The sequence below is a fragment of the Physeter macrocephalus genome, unplaced genomic scaffold (genome assembly GCF_002837175.3).
Source record: "Physeter macrocephalus isolate SW-GA unplaced genomic scaffold, ASM283717v5 random_286, whole genome shotgun sequence".
Lineage (NCBI taxonomy): Eukaryota > Metazoa > Chordata > Mammalia > Artiodactyla > Physeteridae > Physeter > Physeter macrocephalus.
The window spans coordinates 21,953-37,542 of NW_021145626.1; the positions used below are offsets into that span (position 1 = coordinate 21,953).

The following is a 15,590-nucleotide window of genomic DNA, read 5'->3' on the forward strand; positions in this document are numbered from 1 at the left end:
CACCACACGGGCCTGCAGGTCTGCTCACCGCCTCACGACGTTCTCAGCGAGCCAGCGGCTCCTCCCTGTGGCCGCCAGCTTGTAGGGGCGCCGTGGGGGGATGGTAAGACAGACTGGAGGGGACGGGAGGCGCGCGGGGATGCGGTCCGCCTCTCCTGGGCCTCGGAGTCCGAGCAGCCGTGGGCTGGCAGCCCCCTCGCTGCTTCCCACGGACCCGGGGCCACGGCTTCCCTGAAGAAGAGCCCACGGCAGAGGCACCGTGGGGAGGTGGACCCTTCCAGGAAGAACCCAGGCTGTCCCGGCGCCGCCCCCAGGCAGTGCCTGCCTGGCCAGCGAGGGCTGTTTCTCAGCATCTCCCGCGTTTCCTCTGAAACGGCTCCAGACAGGTGCAGAGAGCCTGACCTGGAAAGGCAGGGGGACGAAGTGAGGAACACAACGAAACCCTCGCACGCCGGGGACGGGGTGGGGCTCGAGCTTTGGTGAGTTATTGCTTCTCTCAGTTGGTCTTGATGCTCTCGGAGGCTGCGGTCAGCTGGGCTCCCCGGTGAGGGGCCCGCTCCTTGCCCCAGGCCCGGCTCCGTGCTGACGGAAGCAGAGGGCACGGGGCCATCCCCCGCGGGCTCTGGGCTCTGCGCCGGTGGCCAGCGGAGCCGAGGCCTCCAAGCTGGTGATTTCTGCGCGGTGTGTGCTCGGGACGTGGCTGACGGGACGTATTTGCAAGAGCACCGCTCCCTCCTGGGGGGCTGCCTTAGTTGCCTATTTAGTTATTTTCCTATTGGTTTTCGTTGAGGAAGTAGCCGTGTGTTCATGTCGTGCTGGCAGAAAAGCTGACTGCAAGAGGGGACTTGCCTGCTGGAGCTGAACTGGGAGGAGGGGTGATAACACTAACTTGTCTCCGACTCGGCGCGTCTGCTACTCGGGGGCTGAGCTGGGCAGACCTGCCTTGGAAGACCGTGGCCGTGCCGTCACTAATCAGGATTTCTAATGAAATGGTTAAGCTTCTCCCCCAAAGAGCTTCCAGCATGAAGTATAAAAGGATGATCCCGCAGGAAAGACTGAGCTGGTTTTAATGGTGCTGTGAGCTGCTTTCCCCCAGCACATGGAGCAGAAGGTCTTACCTTACAGAAGAACCCTTAGAACCCATACACGGACTCCAGCAAAACCCTAACCATCTACGTTTCAGTCTGAACAAAAGCGCAGCTGTGGGAGTGCTCCAGACGGTGGCTGGTCGGTCTCTGCGCATGGCCTCGGGGACGGCTGGCTCTGAGGGCGCAGCCGACCTCCCGGGGGGCCTGGGCTGCACGGTCCTTACGCGTGTCCTCGGCCACCGCGTCCCCCTTCCCGAGGAGGTGGCTCCATTTCGAGATCCGTGAAGGGAAGGGAATAAAGTGCTTCTTGTAGAAATGACCAAAATAAATACAAACGTTTAATGGCAGAAAGGAAAATCCTTGAAGGGTCGTTTGCGAAGTCCGCTTCCTCAAACATGGGCTCCTCGGGGGTCCCCACGCCGGCCTCGGCAGAGTGGGCTCGCCCGTGGCCGCGCTCAGCCCGGTCCGCCCCCAGGGCCCTGCTACATGGGCCGCCCGCCGTTGGCCGTGGCACCGTCCGGCAGCCCGGCGGCCGCGGCGTGCAGCCCCGAGTAGTCCTTGAGCTCGGCGTTGGTGAGCAGGAGTGGCTGCTCCCCGCGCCTGGGCGGCAGCAGCGGCTGGCGCGTGTAGTGCTCGCCGTCGGGGATGCTCTCGGGCAGGTTCTGGTCCCGGCTCTCGGGAAGCAGCAGGAGGCAGATGATGCAGATGAGCGTGCAGCAGGCGAAGATGATGTGGTGCAGGAAGTAGCCCTTCTGGTTGTGCAGCTCGATGATGGGCGCCGTCAGCATGCCGAAGCCTGCACTGGCCAGCACCAGCCCCAGGCCGCCGCACCTGCGGGGAGCGCACAGGTCGGCGGCGGGTCGGACCCACGGGCGCGGGCCCCGGCACCGGCGCACGGCCGGCTCCCCCCCGACCCCCTTCACCTCCTGCATCTGCTGCCACCGCTATTCAGTGAACGTTTTCCTCGCCAGCCCAAAACTTCTTACTTCATTTAGTTTGAAAGGTGACTGTAATAAACACCACCGTAAGGGGACAACCGGCCTCACTTGCCGTGAATAACGTAACATTTTGTTTATCAACGCTGTATCAATTTACGCTGTTTGTCCGAGGCTCGCTCTTCATTTAGAAGCGGGGAGGGCGGCCGGGGGTTAAAGAAGGCATTAAGGACACGTCGACAGGAGAGCTGCCGAGGTGGTGGAGCCGAAAGACCCCCCCAGCTCGCCTCTTCCCATGGGCACGCCGGACTCAAAAGGACTAGAGCCTGCCAGAAAAGATCTACAACTGAAGACGTAAAGAAGGAGCCACGATGAGACAGGTAGGAGGAGCAGACGTGCGAGATGATCAAGGCTCATGACCTCCACCGGGTGGGCGACCCACACGCTGGAGAGCGGTTACGTCGCGGAGGTTCTCCCACAGGAGACACTTCTGAGCCGCACGTCGGGCTCCGTAGCCTGCGGGTCCTGTACCAGGAAGATGGGCCCCCAGGGCGTGTGGCTTGAAGGCCAGGGATGGGGGGCTTTCAGGGGTCCCAGAGGACTGGGGGAAACAGAGACTCCGTTGTTACAGGGAGTACAGAAAATCCCACGTGCGCTGGGACCAAGGGCAAAGCAGGAACTTGATAGAAGCCTGGGCCAGACGTACCTGCGGGACTTGGAGGGTCTCTCGGACAGGCAAGGGGGCGGCTGCGGCTCACCCTGGGGACACAGATGCTGGTGGCAGACACATTGGGAGCTTTCTACCACGGGGACGCTGGTGCTGGCGACCACCGTCTTGGCTCACGAGCTCCGAGACCTGGTCCCACCCAACCGCTTGTAGGTGCCGGTGCTGGGACGCCTTGAGCCAACCAGCCGACCAGCAGGGTGGGAGCACAGCCCCACCCCTCGGCGGACAGGCTGCTTAGAGACTTCCTGAGCGCACAGCCACCTCTGGACACGGCCCTGCCCACCAGAGGGCCAAGATTCAGCTCCACCCACCAGCTGACAGGCGCCGGCCTCTGCTGCTAGGAAGCCTGCACGAGCCTCTAGACCAGTCTCACCCACCACGGGGCAGAAACCAGAAGCAAGAAAACCACAATCCTGCGGCTTGCAGACCTCGGCTGCTCCCAGCAGGCCAGTGCAAGCTTCTGGACACCTCGGACCCCATACCCAACTGTGTTAGGAACTGGCCCCAGCCACCAGCGATCTTACACCAGCTCTGAGATCCCTGGGCCCTGCAGCCAGACTCCAGGACCCAGCTCTGCCTGCCAGCAGTAGGACCTGGCTTCACCCACCAGTAGGGGGTCAACGGCTCCAGAGTCGCCGGGACCCTGACTTCACCCATCAGTGACCCAGCACTAGCCCCAGGGTCCCCGGGGATTCTGCAGTCAGCCGCCTCCTGACCAGGCCCCACCAACCAGTGGCCTCCACACAAGGCAGAACTTGGCAGTCAACCAGACCGGGTGCCAACTAAGCCCACCAGACCACCCACACAGCCCTCCAGAACAGAAGGAAACATGCAGCCCTCATAGGGGGCACCCCTAGAGCGTACAGCCTGGGTGATGGGGGGAGCATGCTGCTGGGATGCGTAGGATGTCTCCTACAGAGGCCACTCCTCTGAGGTCGAGAAGCGTGACCTACCACATACACACTGTACAAATAGCACCTCAGACAAGATGAGGTGGCAGAGGAACATGCTGCAGACGAAGGAACAAAATAAAACCCCAGGAGAACAACTAAGTGAAGTGGAGATAGGCAGTCTACCCAAGAAAGAGTCCAGAACAATGATAGTAAAGAAGATGAAAGAACTCGGGAGAAGGATGGATGTACAGAGCAAGGAGTTAAAAGCTTTTAACAAAGAGTCAGGAAATATAAAGAACAACCAGACAGAGATGAAGACTACGGGAACTGAAAGGAAGGGGTCAGCAGCAGACTCAGTGATGCAGAGGATCAGTGAGCTGGAAGGCAGAGCGGTGGGAGCCACACTGCTGCTGAGCAGAACGAAGAATGAAAAGAAGCGAGGGCGGCGTAAGAGACCTCTGGGACAACACCAGGCGCGCCTAATACTTGCGTCATAGGGGTCCCAGAAGGAGCAGAGAGAGAAAGGGGCACAGAACATATCTGAAGACATAACCACTGAAGACTTATTTAACCTGGGAAAGGAAACAGACATCAAGGTCCAGGAAGCACAGAGAGTCCCAAACAGGATCAACCCGAAGAGGACCACAGCAAGACACGCTGCAATTGAAATACCAAAAAATAATGAAAAATAGAATATTAAAAGCAGCAAGAGAAAAGCAACAAATAACATACAAGGGAACTCCCATAAGGCTATCAGCTGGTTTTTCCAGTGGAAACTGCAGGCCAGAAGGGAATGGCATGATATATTTTAAATGATGAAGGGACAAAACCTACAACCAAGAACACTCTACCCAGCAAGGCTCTTGTTCATATTTGATGGAGAGATCAAAGCTTTACAGACAAGCAAAACCTAAGAGTTCAGCACCACCAAACCAGCTTTACAACAAATGTTAAAGGGACTTCTCTAGAAGAAAACTAAACGGCTACAACTAGAAACAAGAAAACTATGAAATGAAAAAACTAAGTGGTAAGGGCAAACATATAGTAAAGGTAGAAATTCATCCACAAACAAAGCTAGTAGGGGGGGTTAAAAGACAGAAGTAGTAAAATCATCTATATCCACAATAAGCAGTTAAGGGATGCACAAAACAATTAGATGTAAAATATGTCAAAAACAGTCATCGTGAGGGGAGAAGAGTACAAAGGCAGGGTTTTCTTTTTTTTTTTTTTTTTTTTTTTTTTTGCGGTACGCGGGCCTCTCACTGCTGTGGCCTCTCCCGTCGCGGAGCACAGGCTCCGGACGCGCAGGCTCAGCGGCCACGGCTCACGGGCCCCGCCGCATGTGGGATCCTCCCAGACCAGGGCACGAACCCCCGTCCCTTGCATCGGCAGGCAGACTCTCAACCGCTGCGCCACCAGGGAAGCCCTTTTGTTTGTTTTTTAAAAATTTATTTTTGGCTGCATTGGGTCTTCGTTGCTGCACGCGGGCTTTCCCTAGTTGCAGTGAGCGGGAGCTATTCTTCGTTGCAGTGCACGGGCTCATTGCGGTGGCTTCTCGTTGCAGAGCACGGGCTCTAGGCTCGCGGGCTCAGTAGTTGTGGCACAACGGCTTAGTTGCTCCACGGCATGTGGGATCTTCCCGGACCAGGGCTCAAACCCGTGTCCCCTGCGTTGGCAGGCGGATTCCCAACCACTGTGCCACCAGGGAAGTCCCAAATGCAGAGTTTTAAAAGTATATTTGACATGAAGAGATCAGCACCTTGAAACAGTCACATGTATATATAGACTGCTATATAAAAACCTCATGGCAACCAGGAGTCAAAAATCTGTAATAGATACACCCATAAAAAAGAAAAAGGAATCCAAACATAACACTAAAGATAGTCATCAAATCACAAGAGAAAAAAACAAAAGAAGAAAGGGGGATAAAGACCTCCACAAACAAATCCAAAACGATGAACAAAATGGCAGTTGAACATACATATTGATAATTACTTTGAGTGTAAATGGACTAAGTGCTCCAACCAAAAGACACAGGCTCACTGAATGGATACAAAAACAAGACCTGTATATATGCTGTCTACAAGAGACCCACTTCAGACCTAGGGACACACACAGACTGAAAGTGAGGGGATGGAAAAGGTATTCCATGCAAATGGACATGAAAAGAAAGCTGGAGTAGCAATACTCATATCAGACAAAATGGACTTTAAAATAAAGACTGTTACAAGAGACAAAGAAGAACACCACATTATGGATAAAATGATCAAACAGAAGATATAACCATTGTAAATATATCTGCACCCAACACAGGAGCACCTCAATATATAAGGCAAATGTTAACAGACATAAAGGGATAAATTGACAGTAACACAATAATAGGGGACTGTAACAGACCACTCACATCCATGGACAGATCATCCAGACAGAAAATCAATAAGAAAACACTGACCCTGGATGACACACGAGACCAGATGCACTTAATTGATATAATATAAAGAGAGCATTCCATCTGAAAGCAGCAGAATACACATTCTTTCCAAGTGCATATGGAACATTGTCCGGCACAGATCACATGCTAGGCCCTAAAACAAGCCTCAGGAAATTTAATAAAATTGAAATCATATCCGGCAGCTTTTCTGACCAGAAAACTATGATACTAGAAATCAACTACAAGAAAAGAACTGCAGAAAACACAAGTACAAGGAGGCTAAACAATATGCAACTAAACAACCAATGGATCACTGAAGAAATTAAAGAGGAAACAAAAAAATACCTAGACACAAATGAAAATGAAAACAGAACAATTCAAAACCTATGGGACACAGCAAAAGCAGTTCTAAGAGGTAAATTTACAGTGATACAAGCTCAGGAAATAAGAAAAATTTCAAATGAACAACCTAACCGTACTCCTAAAGGAACTAAAGAACAAACAAAACCCAAAGTTAGTAGAAGGAATGAAATCATAAAAATCAGAGCAGAAATAAATGAAATAGAGACTAAAAAAAAAAAATAGAAAAGATCAACGAAACTAAAAGCTGGTTCTTTGAAAAGATAAACAAAATTGATAAACCTTTATTAGCCAGACTCATCAAGAAAAAAAGGGAGAGGGCCCAAATCAATAAAATCATAAGTGATAAGTTTCAACCGACACCACAGACATACAAAGGACCATAAGAGACTGCTGTGAAAAACTATATGCCAATAATAATAGTCAACCTAGAAGAAATGGGCAAATTCCTGGGTACAATCTCCCAAGACTGAACCAGGAAGAAACAGAAAATATGAACAAATCAATTACCAGTAATGAAAGTGTATCAGTAATTTTAAAACTCCCAAAACACAAAAAAGTGCAGGACTAGATGGCTTCACAGGTGAATTCTACCAAACATTTAGAGAAGAGCTAACCCCCATCCCTCCTCAAAGTATTCCAAAAAAATTGCAGAGGAAGGAACATTTCCGAATTCATTCTATGAGGCCACCATCACCCTGATACCAAAACCAGACAAAAATATCACAAAGTTATAGGCTGCTGATTAACACAGATGTAAAAATCCTGAACAAAACATTAGCAAACCAAATCCAACAACATTAAAAGGATCATACACCACAATCATGTGGGATTTATCCCAGGGATGCAAGGGTTTTTCAATATCTGCAAGTCATTGTGATACACCACACTGACAAATTGAAGAATAAAAACCATATGATTATCTCCATAGATGCAGAAAAAGCTTTTGACCAAACTCAACACCGATTTATGATAAAAACTCCGGAAAGTGGGCATCTAGAGGGAACATACCTCAACATAGCAAAGGCCATATATGATAAACCCACAGCTAGCATCATACTCAACAACGAAAAGCTGAAAGCATTTCCTGTAAGATCAGGAACAAGACATACCCAGTCTGGCAACTTTTTTATTCAATATAGTTTTGGAAATCTTAGCCACAGCACTCAGAGAAGAAAAAGAAGTAAAAAGAATCCAAATTGGAAAGGAAGAAGTAAAACTGTCACTGTTTGTGGATGACACGATATTATAAATACATATAGAAAATCCTAAAGATGTCACGAGAAAACTATGGAGCTCATCAATGAATTTGGTAAAGTTGCGAGATATAAAATTAATATACAGAAATCTGTTGCATTTCTATATACTAACAATGAACTATCAGAAAGAGAAGTTAAGGAAACAATCTCATATACCATTGCAACAAAGAGAATAAAATACTTAGGAATAAACCTACTCAGAAAACTGTAAGTCACTGATGAAAGAAATTGAAAACGACAAAAAGAGATGGAAAGATATATCGTGTTCTTGGATTGGGAGAATTAATATTGTCAAAATGACCATACTACCCAAGACAATCTACAGATTCAATGCAATGCCTATCAAAATACCCATGCCATTTTTCACAGAACTAGAACAAATAATTTAAAAATTTTAATGGAAACGCAGGAGACCCTAAATAGCCAAAACAATCTTGAGAAAGAAGAACAGAGCTGGAAGAACCACACCCCCTGACTTCAGACTATACTACAAGGCTATAGTAATCAAAACAGTATGGTACTGGCACAAAAATAGACACATAGATCAGTGAAACAGAATAGAGAGCCCAGAAATAAACCCACGCTCTTATGGTCAATTAATCTATGACAAAGGAGCCAAGAATGTACAATGGAGAAAAGACAGTCAAGGATTCTTTTCTGGAACATCCATGGCACACACTGTGCTTCATAAATGTTGGGATGCTGCAGATCAGATCACCCTGGTTCCTCGGCAAGAGGGCCACTGTCCCAGTGAATGGGGCAGAGTGAACATGACGACCCTTACAAAGAGCGGTGTGACTGACGCCACCTGGAAGGTGAATAAATGAGCACCTGAAATAGCTCTTCAGTCCTTGTGAGTCTGGCCACTCCAGGAAGCCACAGGAGGCTGCAAGGGATTATATGGGGCACCGGAAATAAAGGACATGTTTCATGGGCCTTTGATGCCAGTGAGACACCATTTTCTCTAAAACTGCCCACGTGGGACTTCCCCGGTGGTGCAGTGGCTAAGAATCCGCCTGCCAATGCAGGGGACACAGGTTCGAGCCCTGGTCCGGGAAGATCCCACATGCCGCGGAGCAACTAAGCCCGTGCGCCACAACTACTGAGCCTGCGCTCTAGAGCCCGCGAGCCACAACTACTGAGCCCTCATGCCACAGCTACTGAAGCCCGCATGCCTAGAGCCCGAGCTCAGCAACAAGAGAAGCCACCACAATGAGAAGCCTGCGCACCGCAATGAAGAGCAGCCCCCACTCGCCGCAACTAGAGAAAGCCTGCTCGCAGCAACGAAGACCCAACGCAGCCAAAAATAAATACATAAATAATTAAACAAAACAAAACAAAACTGCCCAGGTGTCTGCCTGACCTTCCCGTGACTTGCGTGGGGTGGTGCTGATGAGCATGAGAGAGGCTTCCCTGCTCAGTGCAGTAAAGTGCTCACGTGGTTAGTGCACAGGGACGTGAGTACACAGCCCACGAGGAATTCCTGAGCAAGGAGCCAGCTTCCCCTCAGAGTCCAGGTGAACTATGTCATGGTAGCAAGTCACGTCAAATGAGATGGAACGTACCTGATTTATATAGTAGGGTTCAATGACTTGTTTTTAAAAAGTACTGACATATCTACAGATGCATATATATAAATGCAATTAAAATGCAATATGTGTACACATGCATATGTAATATGCAATATAGCCTTATGTATTTTTTTCCACAAAAGCAATTTTCTGTTGGTTTTCTATCAAGGAGACCTTGAAATTAGTAAGGTTATGAACAACTGTGGCAGAATCTGGTATTCCATTTTTTTGGATCTGTGTTTCTTTTAGAAATCTCAGTTTAGAGAATGGGATCATTACGTGCTTGGTTCTAAGGTGCTAACTTCATCTTTCTCCCCGCAAATGCTGACTCTGTACATTTTCTGCTTTTCTCCAGGTTGTCACGAGAGGGCAGCACACGCTCACGTTTAAACAGGAGAGCGGCAGCCGCCTCGATTTACAGATAAAGGAGAACCTGGAGCAAGGTTGCCTTCTAGTGCTTTCGGAGCTCAAAGGCCTTTACTGGTTGTCTTTATTTTACTGGTAATAATACCTAAATTACTTTGAGGATAGAAAGATAGGTATACAGGCAGACTTCTTAGAAGTAGCAAGCTTGACAAGAATTCTGGAATCTTCAGAAAAAAATAAAAAGAATAAAGGAAAAAATGAAAAAAAATAAACAACAAAAAAACAGAAACAACAACAAAAAAGAATCTTCAAATCATTCTTTTAACCATGTTAATACCAGCGTCTTTAACACAGAAAACAAACCTCCTGTTTTCCACTTCCTTCTCTGTATTAATTTGTCTTGACTACCTTTCTGTGAAGTCAAGGACGAACAAATATTTCTGCCGACCTTTACAGAAATAAATATCACTGCCAAAAATATTCAGGTAGGAATAATTAACACCACCAGTTGTCACTTACTGCAGCCAGACCCTCTGTGTACAGTCTGTCCCCCACCAGTCCCCCCCCACGAGAAGGCCGTCATGACTAGTCTTGTTTTGGGGCAGAGATGAGCCCAGCTGAAGGACGTGCCCAAGGCCATGGAGGAACGCAGGTTCCTGCCCGCTAAAGGCCCGAGTCGGGGGCTCTGGGGGGATGCGACCTGTGTGCTTTGGCTGTCCCCTGTCCTGTCTGTCCCCCTCCTGCTGTTTAACGGTGAGGATTACCCATCATCCCCTCGGCCTGCGGTCACTCATTGAGCATGTGTTGTAAACATTTATATATATATATATATGTATATATATATATATATATATATGATGCAAATTTTAAAACAAGCTAAACAACCCCACGTGTCACGTGACACACAGGCCATCTTTGTCCCTGGTGCCCGTTCCTGAGGCAAGTCTGGAGCAGTGACAGCGGGTGGGGTCCATTGGGGGTGGGTACAAGGAGGAGCCAGAAGGAAGGTCTCTGGAAGGAAGATGCTAGGAGGAAGGGGTGGGCACCTGAGGGGAGGGAAGAGCTCAGCCGGAGAAAGGGGTGAGCAGCCAGGGAGCGGGTGAGGAGGTGTCAGGAGCTGAAGTGGCCCGTCTCCTCAGGCAAAGGAAACGAAGCAAAAAGAAACAAATGGGACCTAATTTAACTTTTTAAAGTTAAAGATTTTGCACAGTAAAGGAAACGATGGACAAAATGAAAAGACAACCAACTGAATGGCAGACCCTATTTGCAAATGATATGACCAATAAGGGGTTGACATCCAAAACATACAAACAGCTCATACAAGTCAACGTCAAAAACAAAACCCCGATTGAAACAACGGCACAAGAACTGAATAGGCATTTTTCCAAGGAAGAAAGGCAGGTGGGCAACAGGCACATGAAAAGATGTTCAACGCTGCTAGTCATCAGGGAGATGCAAATCAAAACCACAATGAGGTATCACCTCATACCTGTCAGAATGGCCGTCATCAGAAAGAACACAGGTTAACACATGTTGACAAGGATATGGAGAAAAGAACCCTCGTACACCGTTGGTGGGAATGTGAAATGGTGCAGCCACTATGGAAACCAGTATGGGGGTTTCTCAAAAAACTAAAAATAGAACTACCATATGATCCAGTAATTCCACTTTTGGGTATATATCCCAAAAAACTGAAAATACTGATTCAAAAAGATACATGCACCTGTGTTCGTAGCAGTATTATTTACAATAGCCAAGACATGGAAGTCTAAAGGTCTACTGACAAAGAAGATGTGGTACACATATGCAGTGGAATATTACTCAGCCATCAAAAAGAATGAAATTTTGCCATTTGCAACATGGATGGACTTGGAGGGCATTATGCTAAGTGAAACAAGTCAGGGAAAGACAAATACTGTATGATATCACTTAGATTTGGAATCTAAAAAATACAACAAACTAGGGAACATAACAAAAAGGAAACAGACTCAGAGATAGAGAACAAACTAGTTAGTGGTTACCAGTGGGGAGCGGGAAGCAGGGAGGGGCGAATAGGGGTAGGGGGTGAGAAGTACCAACTATTAGGTATGAAACAAGCTACGAGGATGTACTGTACAACACGGGGCCTACAGCCAGTATTTTATAATTTACCTTTAAATTGCTATATGTTAACCCTCAAAAATTGTGACTCACTATGTTGTACACCTGAAACATAATATTGTATATCAACTATATCTCAATAAAAAAGGAAGAAATACCCTGCAGCCGGGCCCTGGTGCTCAGGGAGCCTGAGGAGGTGTCGGGAGGTGAAGGTTGCGTCCCTGCCACCAGCGCCTGCCCTGCACCCCGCCCCCCCCCCCCCCCCGCCGCCGCCCGGCTTTGTGAGGGCAAAGGGAGACAGCGAGGCCTCAAGGACCCGGCTGCAGCTTCCAGCTGACACTGGGCCTGACGCACCAAAGCCACCAGCTGCCCCTACGCCGCCGAGGCCCGAGGGGAGGATGCCGAGAAGCGCCTGCTGTAGCTGCAGGCCACGGGGAGGGCGCCGTCAGCGTCTGGGTGGGCGCGCTGGACAGCTGTCACGTGTGGACAGCCGACGTCCCCCGGGCTCTGTGCAAAGGAGTTCTTACCCTCTACTTCGCTTCTCGTTGGCCGACCCCTAACCTTCGCTACTGTTCTTGTTCAGGGGGTGTGTTTTTAACGCCGTGCCATAGAAGAGGCTAGTTTTGCACTAGGCAACACGAAGCTCGCAGACCTGAGCGGCCCTCCCGCTCCTCCTGGCTCGCCCGTGAGAAGTCGGGGGAGGGCAGGAAGTCCATTTCCTCCCAGCGACTCCGTGGGACTGTCCCTGGGTCGGCATGCCGGGAAGGGCCGGGGCGAGGGGTGTCCAGCGGGGAGAGCGACTCAGCGGCAACACCAGAGAGCCTTCTGTCCCCACCAGGAGACCCCCCCCCCCACCCCGGACCTCATCTCCTTCCTCTGCAACTGTAAACGCATCACCTAGGGTCAAGTGAACATGTTTTCTAGTTTGTCATCCTGGCAGGCTGACCCCGAGGACATTTTCTATCCCCAAAATAATCTTTGCAGGTTTGCCTCAGAGAGAAAAAGGATACACTGCGTTTCCTTCAGTTTAGCTTGTTTAGCTTTCTTCAGCAAAATCTAATGATGATTCACGAGGTCTGCCGACCGCTGGAGGGGAGGGCGGCCACCCGCAGAGAAAGACACAACCACGCACAGGTCTGACCTCGACTTCTGGTCTCCTGAAAGAGCCCTCCTTGCTGGGCTCCTTGGTAAAGGAAGGACATTAACCGGGTAAAGAAAGACACCGAGGGGCTGCTGTCTGCCTGGGGTGCTTTGCGACGTCCCGCGTGAAATGAGCTCCAGGCTCACTTCCCGTGTCAGGTTAAGCAGAGGGTTGAACCAGGGTGAATTACTTGCATTTGCTTGCTTTTTCTTAAATGCACAATTGCCTGGCATTTTATTCCCTGGGTATGGGGCAGCCTTCAGGCTTGGCGTCTGTATGTAAGAATCCAGGAGGATGAATCAGAGCGAGGCCAGTGAAGATGCTGCGTCAGCGTGACGCCAGCAGACGTGGGCCTCCTCCCAGAGCCCGGCACCAGGGGCCAGATGGTCAGTCCCGGGCGTCCTGCCTGAATGGGACTGGCCGCTGCTTGTCGCCCACGTGGGAAAGGGAGGATGGAAGGGCGCCGTCATGCTGGCTTCTGGGCGGTATCCCACAGCCGATGAGCTGCCACACTCCCAGTTACACTTTAATGGAGCATGTGCGCTGGGCAAGCTGCGGACATTCCCACACCAAGTTCAGGAGCTTGATCGAAAGTCGCAACAGTTGCTACCGGGGAGACAGCGTGATGGCAGGGAGGGGATGCCCTTTGCAAAAGGAAACCCTTCCGTGTCGCTGTAACCTCGACAGCACCAGAGGGTGTGCCCGCCCGCGTACCGCTGCCCGGGACGGTGCCGGACGGAGCAGACGCCCCCCCGCCCCCCACCCCAGGAGAGCAAAGGCAGCCGAGTGCAGGTCACCCCGCCTCTCAGAAAACAGACCCATCACGGACTCCTGGGGGCCGGGCTGCACACTCGGCCTCTGCCGGACACACGGGGGTTTCTTAACAAATATCTGTCAAACCAATCAGTGATGTAACTTGCTGGGCTTTCTCTCCGAGGCCCTTCTTTGGACTTGAGACATTGGCCTCTCAGGCCAGTAGAAAACCAAGGCCCTTTCTACTCTGCTTTGCATGTGAAACAGACCGTCTCCTGAGTCCTCCTAGGAGGGTGCACAGCGTTCGGGCTGCAGCACAGGCGTAAACTCAGCGGCCTCCCCACTTCACCACTCCTTTTCCAGGCCCTGCCGTGCTGCTTGTGCCCCCAACGCTCCCCGTCCCTCCAGCTGCCCGGGCAGGAGCCAGGGTCCAGTCCTCACCCGACTCTGGGTTCCCTGGGGGTCAGGGCGGAACAGCGGCCTGTTCCGTGTCCAGCACGGGCCGCAGCTCGTCCGGAGGCGGGAGCAGAGCTGGTGGTTCGTTCACCGGGAGCCCTGCCAGACGGGAAGCCCCGCCCCCCGCGTCCTCAGAAGAAACACGCCCCTGCACCGGCGGCCCGCCACGCACCTTATTACTGTGGGAGTGATCTCTGCACAGAAGAACACACTGAGGCTCCCCGCTGCGTGGGACGCGAACATGCCCACGATGGAGAAGGCGATGGAGAACTTGTCCTTGACACTCTCGCTCATTCCTGGGGGAGAGCCAGGGGGTGGTGAGGGGGGCGGAGGGCGGCCTGGGGCCGACGAAGGGTCCTCCCCTCCTCCCCTCTGCCCGGATTGAGGTGCAGACGTGGGAGATGCAGCAGCATGTCCCGGGGTGGGAGGTCAGAGCCCTTCTGGCAGGAGCCTTTGTCGGGTCCCCCGGGAGTCCCTGCGGGTCTAAAACGTGGGGCTCAGGCTGACTCTGCCGGACGCCGTAGCCTAGAGAGCGGCCGGCAGGGAGGGAGGCTGGCGGTCTCCCCGACGCTATGGCAACGCCCTCCTGTCCAGCCTTCCGGCTCAGCTCCAGAGAAAGGTCTCTGGTTCCAGAGAGCCTGGCCATCCTGGCCTCAGGCCTGACCAGTCCAATACAAGGGACAGGGCAGCCCAGGCTTGACTGAGGGGAACGAGAACTCAACCCCACGAGGAGAACTTAGGGGCCTGGAGGGAACGAGCTGGACCAACTTGAGCATCTTGCCAGTGGCACCGGGTCTGACCTCACACCCAGGTGGCGCTAGGCGGGCACAGCAAGCCGCTGGGGTCCCACATTTGGGGTGCAGCCCGGTTCCCCACGAGGCTTCCCTGGGAGCCCTGGCGGCGTGGGCTCGGTCAGCCGGGCACGTGTGCGCAGCAGTGTCGCGTGCGGGGCAGCGGCTACGCCGTCCCAGAGGCCGAGAGCAGCGGGCGTGCGTCGCTCTCAGGCGGGGACGGCTGCTTCCCCTGGCGGCGTGGGGCCCAGCCCAGGCCTGTCCCCAAGGCCCTGCATCGCAGTGGAGGCTGCTGGGCTGTGCTGGCCACTGGTGCCAGGGGCAGGGGCGAGGGCAGCGTGCAAGCCGGGCACAAGGGGGCGGGGGGCAGCCTGACTCTCTAGAGGCGCGAGGGGCGGAGAGGACAAGTGGATGCGTGTCGTGTCCAACCTACGGCCAACTTCAGCTGCAACTCTTGGGGTGGAAGGGGGAGGGGAGAGAGAGGAAAGGGAAACCACAGGTCTGTGAGTCTTTGTGAAAACACCTTGCAGGGGCAATAAAGAAGACAACGGTGCCGCACGTGCGTTCGGCTCACCTGAGTCTGGATGCTGGCTGTATTTTCCGATCACTGGACCGCAGAAACGGCGGCAGACGAGGAGGAAGGCGGGCAGGGAGGGAAGAAAGAGAGCAGGTCGGACGGAAGTTAGCACCGCGTGCTTCCCCGTGACCGGTTTCTAAGC

The 15,590-nt window shown here is 51.9% G+C and overlaps 1 protein-coding gene across 2 annotated transcripts in view; it reads right to left on the reverse strand.

Moving 5' to 3' along the window:
- Nucleotides 1–458: 458 nt before the first annotated feature.
- Nucleotides 459–15,590, reverse strand: part of SLC22A23 (solute carrier family 22 member 23) — a 41,078-nt gene continuing 25,946 nt past the window's right edge. The window contains exons 6-8 of one of the 2 annotated variants that reach the window (XM_028485218.2): nt 15,446–15,478; nt 14,253–14,376; nt 459–1,919 (exon numbers count right to left, since the gene is read on the reverse strand). In XM_028485218.2, coding sequence (XP_028341019.1) covers nt 1,571–1,919; nt 14,253–14,376; nt 15,446–15,478 — 506 coding nt within the window. In that variant the 3' untranslated portion in view covers nt 459–1,570. The remainder of the gene's footprint in view (nt 1,920–14,252; nt 14,377–15,445; nt 15,479–15,590) is intronic. The other variant, XM_028485220.2, reaches the window with a different exon arrangement.